This window comes from Eriocheir sinensis, chromosome 22, assembly GCF_024679095.1.
Source record: "Eriocheir sinensis breed Jianghai 21 chromosome 22, ASM2467909v1, whole genome shotgun sequence".
In the NCBI taxonomy this organism is placed as follows: Eukaryota; Metazoa; Arthropoda; class Malacostraca; order Decapoda; family Varunidae; genus Eriocheir; species Eriocheir sinensis.
In genome coordinates this window covers 9,516,806-9,543,060 of record NC_066530.1, presented here as the reverse complement: position 1 = coordinate 9,543,060, position 26,255 = coordinate 9,516,806, and the positions used below count along the sequence as shown (strand labels likewise).

Below are 26,255 nucleotides of genomic sequence, written 5' to 3'. Positions count from 1 at the left end.
AAAGGAGTCTTGCAGATAGATTCCTTTACATAGAAATACCTGGAGATCTTTTGTATGGCAACTCAAAGATGTCAAGTAGAAATTAATTACTATATATAAAGGTAGACAGGTATTGATAGATTAACATGTCCTTGTCTTCAGAGTAAAGGATTTCCGAGTGAGTGGGGTCTTGGAGACATAGATTCCTTTACATAGAAATACCTGGAGATCTTTTGTATGGCAACTCATTAATTGCTATATATAAAGGTACACAGGCACTAATAGATTCATAGTCAGGGAAGAAGACCAACAAACAGACAAAAGTTATGCAGTAAAGCAACAGACGTCCCCTCACCTGTGCCTGCTGGGCTGGTTGCAGTGCAGGTGTATGTTCCCTCGTCTTCCTGCGTGGCCTGGAAGACACGCAGGGCACTCCGCTGGGGCGCGAGTGTGTCAGCGTGTTCAGTGAGTGCCACGTCACCTCTCCGCCAGGCCAGGCTGAGCTGGGGGGAGCCTCGGCCCTGGCAGGTGAGGGTGAGGTTGTCTCCCGCCCTGAAGGGAAGCACTTGTGGCGTCACGAACACTTCTGGAGTGGCCTGCACCATGACCTGGATCTCTCTTGACTGCTGTCCCCCTGCGCCAAACACACAAACATTAACAGAAGAATGCAGAAATCCTTGAGTGTGTAGTCTAAAGTTAGTGAAGACAAAGAAACATGAGTCTGTAACCAAGGGAAGAAGAATGAGGGGAGACTTAACCCAGTAGCAGCGGGGATTATGTTTCTTAACCCTTTCCTTGCTAAGCGCTCGCAACAAGACTATCCCCTCAGGCGTGCTCGGGCACCCCAGCGGGGTAAGGGGATCTCTTTTAACCGCTGTATCTCAAAAACTATTCATCACAGCTGCGAAACAAAAACACCATTGGAAAGAGGAGGCCAAGATCTATAAGATTCGGTTATGTAAGCCTCTCCTGCGAACGTACAGGCATGTTCAGGGGGTGTTTTTTGCTGTGAGTGCGACTGGCGCTCGCAGCGAGCTTTTAGCACAACCAACAAGTGACGTTAGTGCTTGCTCTTTTAGCCTCTGTATCTCAAAAACTATTCATCACTGCTACAAAACAAAAACACCATTGGAAAGAGAAGGCCAAAATCTATAAGATTCGGTAATGTAAGCCTCTCCTGCGAATGTACAGGCACGTTCAGGGGGTGTTGCCTGTGAAGACGTACATTTACACATGCGCGACGGTCAGCCGTAAGGCAATTACTGAGTTAGATCTTTTGATGATAGGTTGCTGGCAGGGCAGTATTGCCAACTGCAAAATTTACAACTATTTGGTCAAAATATCAGTCATGTGATAGGTGAAGCTATGCAAAAATGTTGCTATATTGGTCAACAACATCCACCAATTGCTCATCCGTAGATTTTCCGCGCTGGGCTGACATGATTTTCCACCAAATTTCATGGAAAACCCACTGAATTGGCAATGCTATGTTGTGAGAAATAGTGTTGGAACACACTCATGCGCGGGAAATTTGAGTGCGACTGGAGCTCGCAGCGAGCGTTTAGCACCACCGGCAAGTTACGCTAGTGCTCACTGCGAGTGTTTAGCAACGAAAGGGTTAATGGTCCCTCTAAGCGAGAAAAATGAGAAAAATCATCCCTCACACAAACCATTTCATAATATATATCAAAGCCTTTGTGATCAGATTATGTATCATCTATTTTGGGAGGTTTATATCATAGCACAAATTTGGCCCATTGCTGCTACACAGTAAAGCCACAAATTTAGCCCGTCGCTGCTACCGGGTTAAGGAGTTTGTTTATGTAACCTAAATGGAAGAAATTAAATCTGGGGTACAAGAGTTAAAAGATTTGTGCGTGTGTTTGTGTAACCTAAAGTCGATAAAGACAAAGAAATATGCGTTTGTAGCCTTCGGAAGAGTATGTATTCCTTTCATTGCATAGTCTAGTTACACGAGGACTTAAAAACAAGGGTCCTTATATCGTCTGGTTATAAAAGAACTAAGAAAACAAGTATCTTTAGCCCGTAGCCTGTCTGTACGTACTCTATAAGGGCCAGTAAGAAGCTATACGGCCTGAACACTTGTATCATGTCAAGCACTCAACATCTGGACATCACTTGAGCACAGCATAATCTGTAGAAGTGCTTACAAGCCTCATCTGCCTAATATGTACTATTTTTACTCCATAGCCTGTGTGATTTTTTTTTTTTTTTTTTTTTTTTTTTACGGAGACAGCTCAAGGGCACAAAAAAGGAAACAATAATAAAAAATAAAAAAACGCTACTCGCCGCTCCTAAATAGAAACAAAGAATAAAAGTAGAAATAAAGGGAGGAGGAGGAGAGACTCTTTGCCAAGGAAATACATAACTCACATGATTTGCCTTGCCAGCCTGTTGTGTTCTACTCTTACCTGCATCATCTGTGGTGTGGCCGGGGCAATTAGAGGTGAAGGGAGGAGGAGAGACTCTTTGCCAAGGAAATACATAACTCACATGATTTGCCTTGCCAGCCTGTTGTGTTCTACTCTTACCTGCATCATCCGTGGTGTGGCCGGGGCAATTAGAGGTGAAGGGAGGAGGAAAATCTCTTTGCCAGGGGAGTCTATAACCTACATTTCAAACTTCCTTTGGGTCACTGGCAAACACAAAGTCCAATCTTGAGGGTTCGTCACATGCCCTGATTCCTCTATTTTATTTGTAGCTTTCACCGGTTCAAGCACTTCCTGGACTTACACTGTTAGCACTTCCTGGACTTACACTGTTATGTCTTTCTGCAGTGCATTTCTGATTCCCTCACTATAAATAACTTTCTCTGACAAAGACTGATTGGAAGCCTGTGTTTATTACTTCAGCTTGTGTGAGTGTGTGTGTATTTACCTATTTGTACTTACCTATTTGTCGTCTACCAGGCCCGAGCTAAACTCTCATAGTCCCGTCTCCATATGTACATTTATCCAGTGTGTGTGTGTGTGTGTGTGTGTGTGTGTGTGTGTGTGTGTGTGTGTGTGTGTATATATGTTTACCTCTTTGTAGTATACAGGGCCTGAGCTCAAGCTCAAACAGTCCTGTCTCCCAATCTATATTTGTCCAACTTTTCCTTCATTATATGGACACTCCCCGGTTCAACAGTGTCTTTGCTAAGTCCATTCCATGCATCCACACTCCTGTATGGAAAACTGTACTTCTTTGTCTTTCAAACAAGTCTCCTTCCTCAGTTTCTTGCTGTGTCCTCTTAGTTGCCTCCTCCCTTCCATCTCGATTAAATCATTTCTGTCCAACACGTCCATTCCACTTGTGTTCCTGTACCATTGTATCAGGTCTCCTCTTTCTCTTCTCTCTTCCAGTGTTGGTCGGCCCAGTTCCTCTAATCTAGTCTCATATGACAGACTTGATAGTTCTGGTACCATCTTAGTTGCAATCCTTTGTATCCTTTCAAGTTTCCTTATGTCCTTTTTCTTGTGTGGTGGCCAGACAACTGCCGCATACTCTAGCCTTGGTCTGATCAGTGTTGTTATGATTTTCTTCATCATGTCCCCATCCAAGTAGTGAAATGCCACTCTAATATTTTGCAGCAGACTGTATGTTTCTCCAAATATCTTGTTTATGTGCTTCTCAGGTGTCAGTGTATCTTGTGCTATAATTTCTAAGTCCTTTTCTTCCCTCACTGTGTCAATGATTGTCCCTCCCATCTTATACAATCCACTTGGGCTATTTTCACTTCATTAAACTCCATTTCCCATTTTTTACTCCATTCATGTATCTCATTTAAATCTTCCTGCAGCCTATTACATTTATCATCATCATCTATTTCTCTAAGCAGTTTGGCGTCATCTGTGTGTGTGTGTGTGTGTGTGTGTGTGTGTGTGTGTGTGTGTGTGTTACTGACCTTCATTGGCAGCAGAGCACCTGTACCAGCCCTCGTCCTGGCCGCTGGGGTAGAGGAGCATGAGGGAGTTGTTGCCCATGACCCGGTAGCCTTCCAGCTCATCCACGCTCACAAAATCACCAACTGCAAGTGTGAGGGAAGATTTAGGTCCATGTTATTAAACGTATTAGGCTCCCATTACGACTATTTTCCAAGGCCACAGAGAAGATTAGCCGGGTTTTCATGTCTGATTTTCCTGTTCAAGGTGCAGGAGTCGGGTAAAACTATCACTAGGATCATGAAACAGGCCAAGAAAATCCCAGCAACTTCTACGAGAGGCTTTCCAAACAGGTGGACAGAGGTGCCAAGATGCTTAAGAATACAGGCTTATGTCCCACTCCTCCCTCAGCATAACACACACAGCAGATAAATGTAATGAGGCATATAAATAAGTTCTAAGATATAAACATTGCAAACAAAATAAAACAACCAGATGAATATGAATAGATAAATACACATATTCACATTCAACATGCACACACACACACACACACACACACACACACACACACACACACACACACACACACACACTGGAAATATCTGTGCCCTGTAGGAAAAAGCACGCACACACAGCAAAGAAATTACAACGACGCACAGAAATAAGTTCCCAGATATAAACATTACAAAGAAAATTCACTTCAGCACACACTTACACACACAATGGCAATGAAACAAAGGGAAGGACTCAAAAAGCTTGGCTCAGACCATGTAAACCACTAATAGGGAAATACAAATACAAAACACATGAAATGTGAAACATGTGAAGAAACTGGAAAGAATACAAAGAACAGCCAATAAAATGGTATCTTAACCCCTTCACTACGGCCGGGCCAAAACAGTGCCCCGCGTCGTATCCGAGATCGCCGCGCACGCCAAATTTCAAATGTCACTATTGAATATAACAAGTTTTCAGCCATAAACTCAACATAATCATCATGTATTATATATGAAAACATGCAGAATTAAATGGTGCACATAAAGAAACATAAATTAATTGATAATTTGGAGATGTAAGCATAACTATAGAGATAAAATAACTCGTGTATTGGCTAAAGTGAGCTAGGATGCCGTATGCACGTCCTCGGATATGGTATGGGGCACGCAAGGACGCAGCATACGTGTCCTCGTGTTGAAGGGGTCAACCTAGCAACTGGAAAACTGTCACCCAGGAACACGTAGCACACTTCTGGTACACAAGCAATCACTTTACAGTCAAATATTTGGTTTGTTGGGGCTGTTTTGTGCTTCATTCTCCATTATTTTCAAGTGGCCAGGAACACATACATCCCTGTCAAACCCACAGCACACTGCTGCTGGCACACAAGTGACCACTTTACAGTCAAATATTTAGGAATGTTACCCAAATGTTTAGTGGGAAATGCCTCTATTGCACTTTTCTTCTTTCTTCTTCATTTACCATTCTTCTTTTCCTTACTTAGTGTTAGTGGAGGAAAAGATCTGATATATTTTGACTACTTTTATACTCATAGATTTTGACTACAGTATTTCATTATGCCTCAGCACCGCCAGAAGTGAGCTCCATGGATGATGTGGCGGGCTACAGCGGGCAGCCGGCGGTGATCAGCTGCCACGTGCAGACCCTGGTGCCCTTCACCCTGGCCTGGCAGAAGGACGGGGCAGACCTGGGCACCATACAGAGGTTCCCGTGAGTTGACACAATTATCTGGGGTTGTTTTCTGTGAAGTTTTTAGATGTAATTGTTTGCTGTAACTTACCTAACCCAACAAAACCTCAAACACTTACAATAGGTCTTGACTCAGGAAATTCATATATGCTTCCTTACTAATGAGACTTTCTATATGACAAAGTGACATCATTCTTTGTTGATTTATTCCATGAGGTGCTGGCTATCATGTGTTTGAAGATACTCTAAACTTAACCTAACCTAACCTAAATTAAGTTAAGTTGCTAATGCATTTTCTTGCAGGCAGTCATCAGAGGTGCACTACATGGTGGACTCCCCCGGCCGGGAGGACGAAGGCTACTACACCTGCGTGGCCACCAGCAGCGCCGGGACGGGATCCTCGACTGTGTTCCTGGATGTCAAGGGTGAGAAAGCTTGATGGAGCTGTCATTAAACTACTGGTGCTGAGAGTGCTGGCTATGAATATCATGTTGGTAGCCAGCCCTGGCTCTGACCCTGGTCTTGGCACCAGGAACACCATTATTTCTCTCTTTAACACAACAAGATCCAGAGGTTAAAAACAGCAGGGTCTTTGTACCAGAGACCAGAGCTGCACCACTGGACTTGTTTAACAAAATTACTTGTTAGAAGATCCTTCAAAACTGCAGGGCTTTCCAGAGTGCAGAGTTATTTATAATTGATCATTCCTGCATGGAGTTTTGCTCAGAGGGACTCCTTGGAATGGTGTCTGAGGGTGGGTGAGGCAACGCTTCCATCTGGTGTATGCTCCATTAACTGATTAGCTTCTGTTGGAACAATCTTGTTTTCACTGTGACTAAATTATTCTATTTCAGAGAAATTAAAAAGTAAATAATGTGAGTGGTTCATTTGAGGAAGTAGCACCGTTGCCAGATTATCGTACTCAGAGCCTCGTATTTACCAGTTTCTGAGCCATTGCTATTGCCAAGAAACACCAATAATTAACCATTTTAATGATAACTGTATGTGAAGGCAGTTATTGGGGTCAAGGAGGCAGTTTTGGGGTCGGAAATCGGCAAACATAGGAGGCTGAGTATGACGATCTGGCACGTTGGTCCGAAGTACTTATGTTGTGCTCTTTGTAAATTCACCTTTTTATATATCTTGCTGTATGTCCAGTTCTTTCCATTACTATAATAAAGTGAAAGCATCAGGTAATATTTTGTGGTTAGTCAGTGCATGGCTGTATGACTTAATACATCTCAGCGCCACACTGCACACTGAGGGACAGGTCATGTAATCAAATGTAGTGAAAACTTAAGGCAACAGGCTAAACACATGGTTCAGTGTGTAAATTCCATACTGACAGGTTGGTAGAGGAGGTGGTGTCCAGAAGAGGCTAGTGGGTTAACCCCCATGGCGTCGGAACATTTCCCACCCGTGACCCCCCCCAGCGTCGGCACTTTTCAAAAAAAAATTTTCTCCCATTATGTCAGAAATGCTGAAAAAACATAGGTTTAAGTCATGAAAAGTGTCAAAAATGACATCTGAGTCACGGTGTGTGTCGTAAATTGTCGCGTCGTATATGTACGACGCCGACGCTGGGAAGGTGACTCAGCCTGTGTAGTACATGTACGACGCCGACGCTGTGAGGGTTAATGACAGTCTTTGACAGTCAATGACAATCTAACTAACCATTTTGTTTCCTTCAGTAATAGTCTTAATATTCTTCTACCCTCAAGGACAATCTTCTCAAATAGTCTGATCAATCTCTTTCCCTTTATGATAGTCGTAACATTTTTCCCCCTCAAGGACAATCATCCCTTAAGTAATCTATCCACCTGCCTCTTGACACCCACTCTTCTCCCAGCTTAGTTTGATGTCCAAAACTAAGAAGTACAGTAATACCTTGGATTACATGTGCCTTACTTTATGAATTCTTTGATTTACAAGCAAAAAAAATCACTAAAAATGCCTTGGTCTATGAGCGGTGACTTGGTGTTTGAGCATCCTGTTTGTACAAGTTGAAAACACGATCATGTGTTCCCCTTGTTTTTCACAGGACGAGAGCGCTCAGAGTGGAAAACAATCGGAATGGAGTCTTAGTCCATGTTTTTCACTTGCAGATGTAGGACTCGCATGCTTGTGTCCACTTACATTTGTGCTTTAGTGTGCAATATTTGCGTTTTCAGCACCACACTTACTCACAGTTTTGGTTTACAAGATTTTTGGTTTGCAATTCCTAACCTTGAATCAAGCTGGTAAACCAATCTATGACTGTACATGGACCAGATGGCAACTCAAGTCAGTGTTACCAGACGTGGACTGCAGAGTATGCCACATGTCCAGCACACCTTACGTCTTCGTCACATTACAACACGGATTTTCTCCCTCACTCTACATATCAGTTACGCTCCATTCTGTTCCCCCCTAGAGCCGCCGCCGCAGGTCCAGGCCCCGAGCAATGTTACGATGCTGCCCTCACGCCCCGCCGTCCTCACCTGCCACACCTCCTCCACGGTGCCCTACAACATCACCTGGTCACGCTACGTCATCAAAGGCCAAGTCCAGGATTTCTTCGGAAGAACAGAAACAAGTATTTATATGGAGATGGAGATATTGGCTTCCTGCTTTTACTTACAATGTTTTGTTTGCCAGTCATTACTTCATTTATTTATCTATTCTTTACCTAATCTTTAAGGGGGCTTCATGGTGCAGTAGTTAGCACACTCTGCTCACAACCGAGAGAGCCTGGGTTCGATTCCCGGGCGGAGTTGAAAAATTTGGACGGCTTTTCCGATACCCTATGCCCCTGTCCACCCAGCAGTGAATGGGTACCAGGTATTAATCAGGGGTTGTGTCCCGTCTCCTGGGATCTGTTCCCCTCCCCTATAACTCCTTCCCCTTCTGTCTCTCTCCGGCATATGACCACAGATGTTGCGCCGACTAAACGAAACTTTCCAACTTTTTCCTAATCTGTAAGCTGTATTCTTTCGATCTTCCTTTAGGTTTTCCTACTTCTCTGTTTCTCTAGTTCCTCTGAGTTTGCTCCAGTCTGCTTCCTCCAAACAGTTCCTTAGTTCCTTAAAATGTGCTTTCTTGTGGTTAGTTTTGTCTGCCTGCTCGTCATAAGTTAGGGCATCCAGTTAATATTAAGTTAAAGGAAGTGACGGTCGAGCTTGTTTTTGAAGGAGTCAATCGTGTTACACTGGACCACTGACGGTGGGAGCTTATTCCATTCTCGCACTACAACGTTGGTGAAGAAAAATCTGGTGCAGTCTAAATTTACTTGTCTACATTTGAGTTTTACGCCATTGTTCCTCGTACGTAAAGTGTCATCGATCATAAACAATGTTGATCTGTCTAAATTCGTGAAACCATTAAGTACTTTAAAACATTCGATCAGTTTTCCTCGGAGGCGACGTTTCTCAAGAGAGAACATTGTAACGGGTTACCGGGGGGCGTTTGAAGGGCGTTGATTAAGACTTCAGCTTCCTTAAGGCGAATATATTCGTAGCCTATATGTACAAGGAGCGTCGTAGCGAGAGCGACTGCCGTTGTGTGTCAGTCGGACTCTCGTGAAGGAGTGACGAGTTACAGGTTGGAAAATAATTGTTACAATTGGTCACGTACGTCAAGGTGACCTCCACGCACTATGAAATGCGATGTATACAAACTGAGACGGTAAACACTGACGGGCGACATTCCTGTAAGGTGGCGTGATCTATCTGTCGTGGGTTTTTTCCATTGACAATTGTATGCCTAATTCGTGGTGATATTAAATAATAATAATAATAATACATTGATATCCTACTATAACACTGCTCGGTCACCTACCAGTGATCGCGACCTCGCGATATACAAAAATCTAAATAGCAGTCTAGTTACCATGAACATACATAGTGGGAGTTTATCAAGCAGACTGCCTATGATACAATTACATTAAAACACTGGCTATGTAAGAACATATGTGGAGTTGTAATATAAATAGTGAGAGGTAAAACACAACGTGTGTGACATGAAACATAAGAAATCTCTCAAAAGATAAATATAAGGACACATGTATAAGAAGCTATCAACTGGCATAGTTACAGACAATGAAACGTTCATCTAGCTCCTAAAAAAAATACAGTAGTGAAACACAGTAGTGAAACATAGTACAAAGTTAAGTATAGGAGCGGGGGAATGCCAGGTTTCTGTCCTCTGACTTGCTTGAGAAAAGGAAAAACTACCTTGCCAGTGGCGTTCCTGCATCCAGTCGCCGTGTCTGCACAACCAAATAATCGTGCAGGACAGAGTTCCTCCTAATAAGGTAGCACATGACGACGAGACTGACGAACATCAGAAACATTGGTACAAAAAATCCAGGGTACAGGTAGGGGAGATGCAGGTATTCAGGCAGCGTTTCCTCCAGGGTTTCCGCAAACTCCGTTTTGTTTGCGAAAGACAATGAATTAAGGGAATTAGTCACATAAGAGATGCTGGAGAAGTGAATGTTATCGAGAGACCGTAGAGGAAACACTCGATGGGAAATATTGGCCGTGAAAACCAGACGGATCCGGGACGGGTACGTTGTTTTATGTTAGTGGAGCGGATATAGCATGCTTCCGCTATGGCATAGTGACCAGTAACCCGTTGATAAGTGGTACCCTCCGCGCAGATGACTGATACATAGAAGGGCTGAGGGAAATAGAAATAATGCAGACCCTGAAAGTTCTTATGGAAAACAGGTGTTGGTGGTAGCTGCTTGTAAGGGAACAGGGAAAGAGCGTCAGACGCGTTCACGCGGGTGAGGGCGATCTCGCATACCCCTCCCCGAACTGGTAGGAAGGCAAAGAGAGACGCAGAGCAATAGAATCACCCGAAGACCATCTCCTTGCAATATTGCAAGAGTGATTAGCTACCCGTTGAATACAGAGCGAAATCCTTCGCGATTAGAACAAGAGACGGGGACGTGCCCAGGGCTAACACACTGTCCTTAGCTGAAAAAGGGAACGGGACAATTTCGTGTGCCTCAAACACGTCCGCCGTCTGAAATGGAACATGAATGATTATGGTATCGAGGGTGAGGCTGGACTCAATCAAGGGGTAAAAATATTGACTCATGTCTGGGTTGAATAAAGGTGTTAGGTTATAATTTTGATACCCGATATGGACAGTCGTTCTCAAATCGTGTAGAAGGAACAAGGCAGGTGTGACTCTACCGTGCGCTGCATCAACCATGTTGCTAATAACCTGCTGATTTGCCGTTGCGACGGAGTTAATGACGTTTTCCAATACATGCAAGGCCTGATCTAGGAGGAGAAACTGATTCACCTGGTCGATCTGTTGACAACTATGTTGATAACCTCTACCATCTTATTCGTCTGCTCTAGCAGTTCCTCAATGTGAGTATGCAACCGTACAAGTTTTCTACAATTGGCGTTGATCACCCTGCGATTTCGGGCAGCAAAGGAAAGTACATGAGCGTAGTGGTCCCGCAAATCGCGTACGTCCTCGTCGGTTGCCGTACCGAAGAGGAACTTTGAGGCAGACCTAACGATGTTGAGCAACCCCCTCTTTACCCGAGACTGAACTGAGTGAAAGCTATAATCCATGTCTACCTCATCAACTTTTCCCCGCAAGAACAGAATCCTATCCTCCGGTAGTTGAAAAAGATTCAGAGAGTTGGTACTAGAAGGTGCCTTTGATTCCCTAGTCTTGGTAGCCCATATGGCGTCTGCCATGCCGAGTAGTTTTTTTGAGACTATCCTGATTGTGTCAGTGGTGTTGGTCAAGGAAGTATATGGATATTTTACGAGGAGCACATCTTCTATGAGGAAGACCTCTCCTATGTGTGCCGTGAGGGCACCAGGCTTCAGGTGGATGGGTGTCGTTGCAAGCAGGGAGCCGAGGGACAACAAGATGATCAGAAAACGCAACATCATGATCTGAAAGTGGTGGGAATGAAGTACTTAAACCCGTGGTCTCAAGTTATAGCTATGGGTGTTGGGATTATCTTGTTGAACATTTGACTCTGTGGGGGAATTACCAATATCAAGGTCCAAAGGTGAGGGAATTACTTTCAGACGATCACTGTGAACTTCTAGACTGACTCCACTATTCGACTCGAGAACCTCGAACCGATTTCCCCTGACATTCCAAACAACTCGGTAAGGACCCACAAATTTAGCCCCCAGTTTCGAACTCGCTTTCCGCTTGCTTAATCATGACTGTGTCACCCTCTTTTAATTTCACCGGGACGGCCTGTGTTGTTTTGACATCATTTCAACCTTCGTAGCTTTTAACGTACACCTAACTTATGAGTGTATCTTGGAAAACATATGCATCTGCTGTTGTGCGTACCTATCAATGTTGTAGAGAAGTTGTTGTGGGATTGTTAGGAAGTCGTACGGAAGACGTTTCTCCACCCTATATAAGATGTAGTAGGGAGACTTCCCCGTAGAGTCGTTTACCGACGTATTTATGGAAGCGGCTATATGCGATAGCCAATCCTCCCAGTTATCGTGGAGATCGTTCACGATAGGCCTGAGGACCTGTAAGATTTTCCTATTAGCCCTCTCCGCCAACCCATTAGCAGCTGGATGGTAAGCAGTGATGAAGGATTGCGTGATGTTAAACTGAGCGCATATTTCGCTCAATACTGAGTTCCTAAACTCAGTGCCATTGTCACTCAAAAGAATGCGAGGAGACGAATGTGGACACAACACGTGAGTCACGAGGGCATGGGCCACGCGTGTGGCTGTCTTGTCCTTGAGAGGCGCTAGAACTAGAAACCTAGAGAACTGGTCGACGCACACCAATAAGTAGCGCGAACCATGTTGGCTCTGGGGGAGCTGTAATAAGTCTATATTAACAACATCCCATGGCGCATCTGGTACTGGGTATTGCAACATAGGTGCTGGCCCTTTTACGGACCCCTTGTGCTTAGCACAAACGACGCAATGTGCGACATGTTTTTCTACATCAATCCGTAATGTGGCCCAGTAGAATTTTCGTCTGGTGACAGACAGCGTCTTGTCTCTTCATGGGTGACCCGCAATGGGTGTGTTATGGACCAGCTTAAGCGTCACGGGGACGTATTTGTCTGGGATGACCGGTTGTTCTATAGGTACCGGTTTGGTTGGCCATGACCTACAAAGGAGGTTGTCCTCTGATAGGAAGGATTGTGAAAAGGGAACTGGCAATTCAGGAAGGTTTGTTTCGTCTCCCGACTCGAGGGCGTAAATTAACCTCTTCCACAAAGGGTGGTCTCGCTGAGCAGTGTGTAGCTCAGGTGAAGTGAAGTTGTGGATGACATCTGGGGTGGTAATCGCGCCTATCGGAATTTTCCGAGATAAGGCATCTGCGACCACATTTGTTTTCCCGGTGATATATTTTATCTCCGGATTGTATGCCTGGATCGTTAAGAACCATCTTGCCAGACGACCGTGTAGGTTTTTTCCCTTGAAAAGATCAGTTATGGCCACGTGGTCCGTATACACCACAATTTTGTACCCCATCACTATGTCTCGAAAATGCTTCAGAGCCCACACAATGGCAAGAGCCTCTAGGTGGGTAACAGAATAGTTCTTTTCCGGAGCTGTTAGTACGGGACTGGCGAACGCTATTACATGCTTTTTGCCGGACTTATCTGTTTGCATCAGAGCGGCTCCTAGTCCACTAGCCGAAGCGTCGGTACAAAGCTGAAAGGGGTCCTTGAAATCCGGAAAGACAAGGACCGGAGCCTGTGTAAGCGCTTTCTTTAAATCCTCAAAGCTCGTTTGTTGAGCTGGGAGCCACTGAAATGGTACGTCTTTCTTTAATAGATGGGTTAGGGGACTCGCGCGTGCTGCGAAGTCCTTTATGAAAGGCCTGTAATAACCTGCGACACCCAAGAAAGACCGTACCTTGTCCGCAGACGTTGGCTGAGGGAACTCGGCAATAGCTTTTATTTTGTCGTCCACTGTGTGGATGCCGAATTCGTCCACGACATCCCCCAAGAACTTGATCCGAGGCTTTAAAAATTCACATTTGGTGATTTTGAGCTTTAATCCGACCTCTTGAAGTCTGTGTAGGACTGCTTTTAGTGTTTCCATGTGTGCATGCACGTCTTTACTTGCTATGATGATGTCGTCTAAATACACATAGACAGAGTTGCCCAGCAAGTCACCAAAAATACTGTTCATTGTCCTTTGGAAGGTCAAGGGAGCTCCTTTGAGCCCGAACGGCATCCTCGTCCACTCATAGTGGCCATGAGGCGTGCTGAAAGCCGTTATTTCACGTGACTCGGGGGCCATGGGCAGTTGCCAGTAGCCACTGACCAGATCTAGACTCGTAAAGACTTTATTTCCTCTACCGAGACACATCAGAAGATCTCTAAGAACGGGAAGCGGAAAATGATCATCCACGGTCGCGGTGTTCACACGCCGGAAATCAATCACAGGACGATAAGAACCGTCTTTCTTTGGAACCAGAAACAAGGGTGAATTCCACGGGGAATTCGATTCTTTGATGACACCTTGTTCTAACATTTCAGAGATAAGTTGTTGCACAACCTCCCTCTGACTGTGGGGGAGCTTGTACGCATTGATATATACAGGATTTGTATTGGGTTTTAACTTAATGTGGTGTTCAGCACACTGCGTAGCTCCAAGCGGCTCGCCTGGTAGAGCAAGCGCCCCCCTATAATGTTCCAGTAGCTGGACTAAGGTTGGCTAAATTTCGGAATAGTGTGCAACTTTTAGGAATGCCTCTAAATTAGCTGTGTCTTGTTCGGGAGAAGCCTGACACGCCGAGGTTATGCCTGAGACTTGGGCTGAAGGGTATTCAGCTGGTTCCGGGGCGACATTTCTCCCATACACTAGACACTGGCATAATCTAACACCGTGTTTTAAGGATACAAGGGATCCAGACGTGTTTATTGCCAATGCCTCTGCAATACCTCCCTCCTTGACTGTCGCGAGAGTTACCTCCACCGTCACGCGGTGTATGTGAGGAGCTCCGTCGATACACACATCACTGCCCGTCGGAGGGGCGTTAGGCAACCGGATTTTAACAAGTTTTGCAGCACGATCCGGAACTATTTGAGGACCTTCTACGACTGCCGTTACTGTCCGCCACAAGTCTGCAATGTTTTCGTGTGGTTTGACCGTAAGAGGTGACACTTGGGCGGTGGCAGACCCTGAGTCTGTGGTGGGTTGGTCATTTTCCCCCTCTGAGAGTGGGATTACAGGTGACAGAGGCGATGGATTTACCATCCCCTGTATGCGTCGGCCTTGATACACGATCGCGTTGCTTTCAGGGTTTATGGTTATGTGCAGGTCTTTCATGGCGTTTAATCCTAAGATCCCATCCACAGGTAAGGCAAACCTGCTAGAGACATAAAAGAAATCTCGAAAGGGACATACTTTTTCATGTAAGCTGACTGTTAGTGGTACTCGCCCAAGGATTCCCAAAGTGGTGCCCGTCACGCCTATCACATTCAGGTTGTTCTCTTGGAGCGGCAAATTGTTCCCTCTCACCTGTCGTGTCAGTGACCTGTAAGCGGAGTCTGAGATGACATTGACTGTCGCACCTGTGTCTACCGCTAAGGTGAGTGAAATTTTGCCCACCTTGCAAGGGAGGGCAATTATGCTTGCCCGTCCCAAGGCGGCAATGACGGAGTCAGGTTGCTCCCAATTAGTATTGTCCTTAAGGGACACTTGGATGTACGCCTTGGGGCTGTCACGAAATCATGTCTTTTTATTCTGAGAAGAGGAGTGTGGTTTACTGTCCGCCGAGGACTTGTACTTCTGTTCCTCCTTGGCCTTTTGTATTGCAGAACAACTGTCTGAATCATGAAAACAATTCCCGTGGACAAGGCAAAAGGCAGCCTTCCGCTGATTGTTTGGCCTAGGGTTCCTGTGTGATGAATGATGCCCGCCCCTGTAACCTCCTGATCTCCTATCAGAGCCCTGTCTTGAATGTGTTGATTCCCTACGTTTCGCGAAGCAAGAATGTTCAGAATGCCCTGATTGTTTGCAAAAACTACAGGTGAGAGATGCCTTACTTTGTGCCTGCAATGCTGCGGCTGTTGCGAGGGGTTGTTGGTGAGGGTGTACTTGAACCTTGACTTCTAACTCTGAGACGAAGTCAACCAACTTCCCGCTCGGTTTAAAGGCCAAAGGAAGGGCAGAACGGCGGTTCTTCTCTGATATATGAAATAAGTAAAAAAAACATCTCGAAAGCTGTCTTCACCTGGTGCTTTTGCATACAGCCCCCTGGAAGCCAGAACGCGTCTTCTAGGCTTTTGACACAGTCAACCGCCAGCTGATTTGCCTCAATCATGGCGTCCCAAATCGGCTTTGTTGAGGATTTTTTTTGGTGTGTGCCATCTGTCTAACGATGCTTGGTTTACTCCCGCCCCCGAAGAATTTTATGAAATTCCTTTTAAAAACCTCATAGTTTACTCCAATGTCCCCCGAAGCGAACGCTGAGGACTGCATCAGATTTAGTGCCCGAGAACCTGGAAGTAACCGGGACCGAATGAAAGCGATTTTATCATGATCTTCCGTAATGGAGGAATTTACGATGGCAGACTCACAAAGATCTAGGAACTGTCTCGTCGAAAAATTTGTCTCGCCGGCAGAGAATTGCCGAATACATGCGTGAGTTGGAATGACCCGAATCGGGGGAGGGGGTAAGTGGGGTAAGGCCCCGGCAGGAGGGGCGGGAGGTGGATCGTCAGGCATTTTGATCGGCTGAGTGGGGGTTAAGTATTCAGACGAACCCGGAGGTGAAGGGGCTCTTTCCCTTGGGAGTGATGAGTATGTAGCACCAGAACGTAAGTTTACAACGTTAAGATCATCGGTGCCTGTACCGTGCTCCAATTCCTCCTCACTTGAAGGACGAGCCAACTGTTTAAAGGTGTCGCCGAGTTTAGCGAGAGTGTCTTTGTTCATACTGTGGTGTAAATCAGTTACAATATAGGAGCATATTTTGATAGCTGTAAATATTAACCAATAAACGTAACGTGTATGAATTAATAGATTGCACCTAACCCCTAAAAAAACAAGAAAGAATGGCTAGCAAGGTGCCAGTTAGACGTAATAGAAGTTAAGGTTATAATGGAATGTCATAATGTTATGGGTATATGAAAAAAATAATTCTATTTAAAAAAAACAGCGGTTTTCTGTTTTGTCTTTGGGCAGGAGAAAATTAAGTGAGTATGCCTTTAAGGCGCTAGTTTTCCCTCGAGCGGCGAAGAGAAAACGGAGCCAGGGCACACTGAGGAAGATGAACTTTGATCAGGGAATTCACAGTTTTACCGCTAGCAGACAATAAGAAAGGATCAATATCGTATGCGAATGAACGTTACTCTCACAATTATGACTGATTAACAGTGTTAGGAACACAGAAATAAAAAGGTCGTGCCTTTGCTCGAAAGAAAACTGAAATAAGCTGAGCCGGCATATTTTGACCAGAAGGGAATATCCACAAATACCAAGATTAATCAGCTGATGCAGTGGAGAGGGCGAAGTTTGGCGACGCCCTGGGGTACGTGCAGTCGTTGGAGTCGCGTCGGAAGACCTCGGCCGCGGCAGGAGCGGCGGTGAGAGATGAGGGAAGGGCGGACATCGGGGGACTCGTAATGGCTGCTGGAAACTGCTGACCCAGCGATTTGACTGGCCGTGGATTGGTGCCGGAACACTGCCGCCAGACGTAGGACGGCTGCGGCGTTCTTGTTATATTGTGAGATGGGCCGCGGTGGCAGATAAGGCGACTAGGGTGTGTAACCTCTTGAGAAGACGCCTTGCAGGAAACGGTAGTGGTAACTGCTTGCAGTCACCGGGAGATGTCCGCGGGTGCCCTGGCTGACTGTTTGCCGGAAGAGGTTTGGGCCGATGCTCCCGGCAGCGGCGGTGTTGCCGCCCGCTGTGGTGCGAGGGGCATGTGGGTTGTTCCAAGGTCAGCGGGGCGTGCCTCCTCCTGCGGGCGGAGGCCCGAGGGTGTGAATTCTTCTGCGTATCGTGGAGGGCTTCGAGTGAGCTGTGAATGGCTTGCAGTGCTCGTAGCAGTGCTGGCTTGAAGCGGGTGGAGCGGCTTGTTGATTGTGGCCCTCGCTTTCGGCTGCGTAGGCCTGTTGGTGGCTCGAGGCTTGACGCCTGTATAGAGCTTGTAGGCTTGACGCCTGTAGAGTTGCCGCGGACGGCTGGCTTGTGACTCCTTCCTTCCTTCTACGCCTGTCCCCGGAGTTTGTTGGTGAGTTCTCGTGGCTTGGAGCTTGGAGGAGAACGAGGTAGTGAAGGCACAGGCGCGGTGGGGACCGCTGCCAACCAAATGTAACGGGCTACCGGGAGGCGTTTAAAGGACGTTGATTAAGACTTCAGTTTCCTTAAGGCGAATATATTCGTAGCCTATATGTACAAGGAGCGTCGTAGCGAGAGCGACTGCCGTTGTGAGTCAGTCAGACTCTCGTGAAAGAGTGACGAGTTACAGGTTGGAAAATAATTGTTACAATTGGTCACGTACGTCAAGATGACCTCCACGCACTATGAAATGCGATGTACACAAACTGAGACCGTAAACACTGCCTCGCACGGTACATTTTACGTCCTGCAGGGTCGGCCCGACACACGCTGTGGTGTATTGGGGCACGGTAAGGACACACACACACACACACACACACACACACACACACACACACACACACTTTTCTAGAAGATGCTTTAAAGACAAAAGGTTTGAAGATCTTTGAACACCTCTGAGCATCAACGTTGCATGCGGGATCGAACTCTGGCCCCATGGATTCGCCCCATGGAAGAAACGGCTGAAGGGCAACAAAAAATGGTGTAAAAAAAAAGACCGCTAATCGCTTTTCCTGCAGAGACAAAAATTATGAGCGGCCAAAAGAGAGGTCAATTTCGGGAGGAGGGGTGTCTTGATACACTCCTCTTGAAAGAATTTAAGTCAAAAGCAGGAGAAAATATAGACGATGGAAGGCTGTTCCAGAGTTTACCAGTGTAAGGGATGAAAGAATGAAGATGCTGGTTAACTCTTGCATAAGGGGTTTGGACAGTATAGGGATGAGCATGAGTAGAAAGTCGTGTGCAGCGGGGCCGCGGGAGGGGGGGAGGCATGCAGATAGCAAGTTCAGAAGAGCAGTCAGCAAGAACATATCGATAGAAGATAGAAAGAGAGGCAACACGGCGGCAGACTTTAAGAGGTAGAAGACTATCAGTAGGTGGAGGAGAGCTGATGGGACGCAGAGCCTTAGACTCCACTCTGTCCAGGAGAGCTGTGTGAGTGGAGCTCCCCCAACCATGAGATGCATACTCCATACGAGGGCGGACAAGGCCTCTGTAAATGGATAGCAACTGTGCGGGGGACAAGAACTGGCGGAGACGGTACAGAACGCCCAGCCTCGAATAAGCTGATTTAGTAAGAGAAGAGATATGAAGCTTCCAGTTGAGATTTTGAGTTAAGGATAGACCGAGGATGTTTAGTGTTGAAGAAGGTGATAGCTGAGTGTTGTCAAAGAATTGGGGATAGTTGTATGGAAGATTGTGTCGAGTGGATAGGTGGAGAAACTGTGTTTTTGAGGCGTTGAAGAACACCAGGTTCTTCTTGCCCCAATCGGATATAATAGTAAAGTCTGAGGCTAAGCGTTCTGCTGCCTCCAGCCTGGGATCGTTTAGTTTCTGTTGGGTGGGTCTTCTATTAAAAGAAGTTGAGTAATGCAGAGTAGAGTCATCAGCGTAGGAATGGATAGGACAGTTCGTTTTGGAAAGAAGATTATCAATGAACAACAGAAATAGAGTTGGAGATAGGACAGAAAACTGCGGGACACCACTGTTAATAGTGTTGTACCGAACGTGTTACTTGGGTTCCGTGTCGCCGTCAGGAGACTCCGTGGGAGGGAGATATGTAAAAAACACCTTGCACAGCTTCTGTAGTTTAACATTCCTCCTAAGTACAATTCATCCTGACTCTTCACTGACTACTAGCTGACTATGACTTACTAAGACTAGGACTGACTCCTCTCGCCCTCTTCTCCTATATATATATATACCGAACAGCACAATCTAGAACGTTACAGTATATTCGACCATACAATAATGGACATGTAGTAAATATCTGGGCGAGTTGGCAACACTTCCCGCCTGGCGCCTGGCTGTGCCCTGCGGGGCGCGGGCGGAGCCATTGCTCCCCGCCCCCCTGCTCTCTCCTCCCGGAGTCTTCCAGAGGCCCATAGACCCCGGGAGAAGCTTCCAGCTTTAAGGCAAGAACAGTGACCGTCTACCACAGCAGCAATAGAACGGTCAGAAAGGAAACTGGAGATAAAGGTACAGAGAGAAGGATAGATACCGTAGGAGGGTAGTTTGGAAAGCAAAGACTTGTGCCAGACCCTATCAAAGGCTTTTGATATGTCCAGCGCAATAGCAAAGGTTTCACCGAAACGGCTAAGAGAGGATGACCAAAGTATATATGGGAAGCGAGGAGGGTGCTCAAGCCCTCCAGAGACCCTTCCCATGTCCTCACTTTCCGTTTCCTTATTGTCTCATCAACACCAGAGAGTACTTCAGAATGCTCTCTAAAGACAGATCCTCTCTCTTTCCACACCATACTATATTCACACAGCCTACACTTCTTTTCCCCAAAATTGAAATTCAAAATGGCGCACCAAAACACTGCCTCGGAGTTCCCGCCTGGGGGGGGGGTGTAGGGGGGGGGAGCGCACAAATTCCCTCAGGGAGGAATCCCCTTCCGACTGCCGACTTGAGAGGTGTCTTGATAACTCCTCGAACCTCCTTCTAATCAATTTCTGCAACATTCGCAGACTTCGTTCTAATTTTCATTCTGTGGAACACCATCTCTCCTCCTACAAACCTCCCCTTCTCTTCCTCACCGAAACACAGGTTTCTGAGGCTACTGACAGCAATCTCTACTCTGTTCCCTCCTACTATCTCTATCCTAAATTTCAGTCCAATGCTGAATGTTGCGTCTACGTGCGCAACGATATCATTTGCTCACGTGCCCACGACCTTGACTCTTCAGAATTTTCCACCATCTGGCTAAGACTTCATTGTCATTCTATCACTAAATACATCTGTGCTGCTTATCTCTCACCTAACTTTACTAACTATGTGTAGACATTATGAAAAGCGATGAAAGGTGGTGAAGGATACACGGGCTAGGGAACGATTCCTCTGAAGAAGCCCACTAAGGCTAAACTAGTCAGGAGTAAACACTCGTTCCCTAGCCCGTGTTTCCTTCACCACCTTTCATCTGCTAACTATGTAAAATTCTTTGACTACTTGAACTCTAAAGTGGAGCACATCTTGACCCACTCTCCATTCGCTGAAATCTCCATCTTGGGAGATTTCAATATTCACCACCAGTTTTGGCTTTCGTCCTCTTTCACTGACCAGCCTGGTGAGCAAGCCTACTCTTTACTCTCCTCAGCGATCTAGACCAGTTGGTTCATCATCCTACACGTATTCTCGACCTTCTTGGAGACAGGCCCAACATACTACTATCCATATCAGACCCTATGACATACCGTTTTTCGCAAATATCTTTCAAACGAAGACTCTGATCAGCATGGTGCTTTGGCACAGATTATTTCACACACTCTGCTAATTTTTGACGCTATTTTGCATTGCCAGATGCGGTTAATTATGGCGTTTACTCTTGACTGTGATGGCAAGACCTGCGTGAGCCACTTACACATTCGAACAGGTGAGGCGTGACGTATTTGTGACGTGTATCCACCACCTACCTCCACCCCTGGCTTCCCCTACTCCCATCCCTCCCTTTCCCTCCCTCCTACCCTCCTCCTTCTCCCCCGCACTCTCTCTCTCTCTCTCTCTCTCTCTCTCTCTCTCTCTCTCTCTCTCTCTCTCTCTCTCTCTCTCTCTCTCTCTCTCTCTCTCTTGGTGTACATGAGATGTGAAGCTATGCACACATATGACTTGTCTATAATGGCGGATAACTCGTAAGTATATGCTCAGTATGGTAGTGTGTTTTATGCACAAGACCCTGATTCCTGTTCCAGCGTAACTGGATGTTGCTTAAGTGCTATATGAGGTTTGTTTGGCAATTATACAACTAATGAAAGTTGTACGAGTATATAACCCTCCTTCCCACAGCTTACGTTGAGAGTATGATGGGATGAAGTACGTAGCTGACGCTTGATCATTTGTAGGAAATCGCGTAGGAGACGGAAAGGAATAAGTGTGGAATTGAAGCGGGAATTCATTGCAGAGTAAAAACGTGAAACAAAATTGGAGAAATATATGAATAATTTATTCTGATCTTAGGAAAAGACTGCCATTTGATATAGGTTCATGTAGATATGTTACAAATTCATAGTAAACAAAAATAGACAGCGAGTATATGATGGGTGGATTAATAATATAAGTAACTGGCCACATGTTACTTAATATTCATCACCATCGACAAACAGGTCATTCTCCTCATCACTGTTGATGCTGGTGCAGACGGGATATAATTATTTTTTATCTGCCATTAATTCAAGTCCTACGTGTGCATGGATTCTTATCTCCTGTACAGCGCAAGTGGAAGAGAGAGAGAGAGAGAGAGAGAGAGAGAGAGAGAGAGAGAGAGAGAGAGAGAGAGAGAGAGAGAGAGAGAGAGAGAGAGAGAGAGAGAGAGAGAGAGAGAGAGAGAGAGAGAGAGAGAGGAGGGATGGGAGTAGGGGAAGCCAGGGGTGGAGGTAGGTGGTGGATACACGTCACAAATACGTCACGCCTCACCTGTTCGAATGTGTAAATGGCTCACGCAGGTCTTGCCATCACAGTCAAGAGTAAACGCCATAATTAACCCCATCTGGCAATGCACAATAGCGTCAAAAATTAGCGGAGTGTGTGAATCAATCTATTCAAAAGCACCATGCTGATCAGAGTCTTCCTTTGAAAGATATTTGCGAAAAACGGTATGTCATAGGGCCTAATATGAATAGTAGACCTCTTCCTTACTTCTAACCCTTTTACTTACTCCGTCAAACTGTTTTCTCCGTTGGGCTCCTCCGATCACAACCTTATTTCTGCATCCTGTCCTACCGCTCCTGTACACCCTCTGGACCCACCGAAGAGACGAAGCTTCTGGCATTTTGCTTCAGCTCGGTGGGACGACCTGAGGGTGCACTTTTCCGATTTCCCGTGGAATGAATACTGCTTCCAGGAGAGAGACCCCTATGTGTGTGCCCAGCGCATCACAGAGGTGATTGTCTCTGAAATGGAGGCATACATTCCACGTACTTTCTCTACTCCTCATGCTAAAAAGCCTCGGTTTAATCACGCTTGTTCTTGTGCTATAAAAGATAGAGGCAGATCACAAAAGGTTCCAGATCCTTGGCACTCCTGCTAACCATGACCTTTACATTTCTGCCGGGAATCGTGCCAAATCTATTCTTCGGCTTACCAAAACCTCTTTCATCAACAGTAAATGTCAAAACCTTGCTTTTTCTAAGTCTTCCCGGGACTTCTGGCACCTTGCCAAAAGCATCTCCTCCAGTTTCACTTCTTCATCTTTCCCTCCTCTCCTTAACCCTGACGGCAGCACCACCATCTCATCTATCTCTAAGGCTGAACTCTTCTCTCAAATTTTCTGTTAAAAACTCCACTCTGGACGATTCTGGGCATATTCCTCCTACTCATCCCCCTTTGACTCCTTTATGCCTTTTATAAAGATTTTTAAGAACTATGTTTTCTATGCCCTCTCTAGCCTCAACTCTCAGAAAGCTTATGGACCTCATGGAGTGCCTCCTATTGTCCATAAAAACTGTGCTTCTGTGCTGACACCCTGCCTGGTCAGACTCTTTCGTCTCTGCCTATCAACATCTATCTTTCCTTCCTGCTGAAAGTACGCCTTTGTACAGCCTGTGCCTAAGAAGGATGAGCGTTCCAATCCCTCAAAATAAAACCTTATAGGTTTACTTTCCTGTCTGTCTAAAGCTTTTGAGTCAATCCTTAACCGGAAGATTCAAAAGCATCTTTCCACTTTTGACCTATCTGATCGTCAGTATGGGTTCCGCAAGGGGTGTTCTACTTGCGATCTTCTTGCTCTCTTAACTGACTCTTGGTCATCCTCTCTTAGCCGTTTCGGTGAAACTTTCGCAATTGCGCTAGACATATCGAAAGCCTTTTAGAGTATGACACAAGTCTTTGCTTTCTAAACTGCCCTCTTACGGTTTATATCCTTCTCTCTGTCCTTTTATCTTCAGCTTCCTTTCCGGGCGTTCTATCTCTGCTGTGGTAGACGGTCAACAGTGGTGTTACACAGGGCTCTGTCCTATCACCCACTCTATTCCCGTTATTCATCAATGATATTCTTTCCATAACAAACTGTCCTACCCACATACGCTGACGACTCCACACTGCATGATTCAACTTCTTTCAACAGAAGACCCTCTCAACAGGAATTACAAGACTCCAGACTGGAGGCTGCAGAACGCATAACCTTAGACCTTGCTATCATTTCCGATTGCGGTAAAAGGAACCTTGTGTCCTTCAATACCTCAAAAACACAGTTTCTCCACCTATCAACTCGACAAAATCTTCCAAACACCTATCCACTATTCTTCGATAACACTCAGTTGTGACCTTCTTCAACACTAAACATCCTCGGTCTATCCTTAACTAAAAATCTTAACTGGAAACTTCACATCTCTTCTCTCACTAAATCAGCTTCCTTGAGGTTGGGCGTTCTGTATCGTTTCCGCCAGTTCTTCTCCCCCGAGCAGATGCTTTCCATCTATAAGGGCCTTGTCCGCCCTCGTATGAGGGTATGTCAGTTATAGGCAAAATGATTGAGTCAATAATAGCTGATAGTATTAGGAACCATATAGACAGACATAATTTAATTCACGACTCACAGCATGGGTTTACTAAAGGAAAGTCGTGCCTCACTAATCTTATATCCTTTTACAATAGAGTATACGAGGCAGCTGACAATGATGAGAGCTATGATGTGGTTTATCTTGATTTTAGTAAGGCCTTCGATAAGGTACCTCACCAGAGACTGTTAAATAAAGTCAGGGCTCATGGGATAAGAGGGAAGGTATTTGATTGGATTAAGGCGTGGATTAGCGACAGGAAACAGAGGGTTACCATTAACGGTAAAAAATCCGAATGGGGTAATGTTACCAGTGGGGTTCCTCAAGGTTCAGTTTTAGGCCCGCTTCTTTTCATTATCTACATCAATGACATAGACAATGGGATAACTAGTGACATAGGTAAATTTGCAGATGACACCAAAATAGGACGCACTATTAGGACAGGGGAGGATGCTAGAGCACTGCAAGAGGATCTCAACAAACTGTCAGCTTGGTCAGAGAAATGGCAGATGAGTTTTAACATCACCAAGTGTAGCGTACTTAGTGTAGGAACACGCAACCCATTACACGGGTATAGTTTAGACTCCACTGCGATAGGCAGGGCTGAGTGTGGAAGGGATTTGGGAGTGTTAGTGAACTCTGACCTAAAACTAAAGAAGCACTGTATTAGTGCGAGGAATAGGGCTAACAGGGTATTAGGCTTTATTAACAGGACGGTAACCAACAGGAGTGCAGAGGTCATCCTCAGACTCTATTTAGCGTTAGTTAGGCCACACTTAGATTATGCTGTCCAGTTTTGGTGCCCACACTACAGAATGGACATCAACTTGCTAGAATCAGTTCAGAGGAGGATGACCAAGATGATTCAGGGGCTGAGGAACCTCCCATATCAAAATAGGCTGAAACATCTAAACTTACATTCACTAGAGAGACGAAGAGTGCGGGGAGATCTGATAGAAGTATTCAAATGGGTCAAGGGTTACAACAAAGGCGATATAAGTAAAGTACTGAGAATTAGCCAACAGGATAGAACTCGCAGTAATGGATTTAAATTAGAAAAGTATAGATTTAGGAGAGATATAGGCAAGCATTGGTTTAGTAATAGGGTGGTGGGGGAATGGAATAGACTCAGCAATCACATAGTTGGTGCAGGGACGATAGCTTGTTTTAAGAGTAGATTGGATAGTTACATGGACGAGGACGACAGGTGGCAGTGAGGTGTGGGTGCAGTAAGGTGACGGAGTACTGGATGCGTGCCTAGTACCGCCGGTATAACAAGGATCAAGCCTCTACCCGTAACCCCTGTAACTACACCTCACCTATCGTGAGTAGTGGGAGGGATTCTGGAGCTGCCCTGTGTAGGCCACCCGGCCTCTTGCAGTTTCCCTATGTTCTTATGTTCTTATGTATGGAGTATGCATCTCACATGTGGGGGGGCTCCACTAACACAGCTCTTCTGGACAGAGTGGAGTCCAAGGCTCTTCGTTTCATCAACTCTCCTCCTCTTATTGACAGCCTTCTACCTCTTAAATTCCTCCGCCATGTTGCCTCTCTTTCTATCTTTATCGATATTTTCATGCTGACTGCTCTTCTGAACTTGCTACCTGCATGCCTCCCCCGCTCCCGCTGCCCCGCTGCCCACAACTTTCTACATACTCATACTCATCCCTATACTCTCCAAACCCCTTATGCAAGAGTTAACCACCATCTCCATTCTTTCATCCCCTTCACTGGTAAACTCTAGAACAGTCTTCCTTCGTCTGTATTCCCTCCTGCTTATGACTTGACCTCTTTCAAGAAGAGTGTATCGAGACACCTCTCCACCCGAAATTGACCTCTCTTTTGGCTACTCTTTATTTTTGTCTATATGGGAGCAGCGCGTA

General features: G+C 45.6%; 2 protein-coding genes across 2 annotated transcripts in view; one reads left to right on the top strand and one right to left on the bottom strand.

The window, feature by feature from the left end:
• Positions 1–26,255, bottom strand: part of LOC127002008 (hemicentin-1-like) — a 40,611-nt gene that overhangs the window by 2,771 nt on the left and 11,585 nt on the right. The window contains exons 2-3 of the mRNA XM_050867329.1: positions 3,887–4,009; positions 335–613 (exon numbers count right to left, since the gene is read on the bottom strand). Of these exons, the coding sequence (XP_050723286.1) occupies positions 335–613; positions 3,887–3,965 (358 nt within the window). The 5' untranslated portion in view covers positions 3,966–4,009. The remainder of the gene's footprint in view (positions 1–334; positions 614–3,886; positions 4,010–26,255) is intronic.
• Positions 5,428–8,396, top strand: LOC127002007 (hemicentin-1-like). Its single transcript, XM_050867328.1, has 3 exons — positions 5,428–5,594; positions 5,877–5,998; positions 7,987–8,396. Exons 1-3 carry the CDS (start codon positions 5,470–5,472, stop codon positions 8,250–8,252), a joined length of 513 nt encoding a protein of 170 aa, XP_050723285.1. The 5' UTR covers positions 5,428–5,469; the 3' UTR covers positions 8,253–8,396.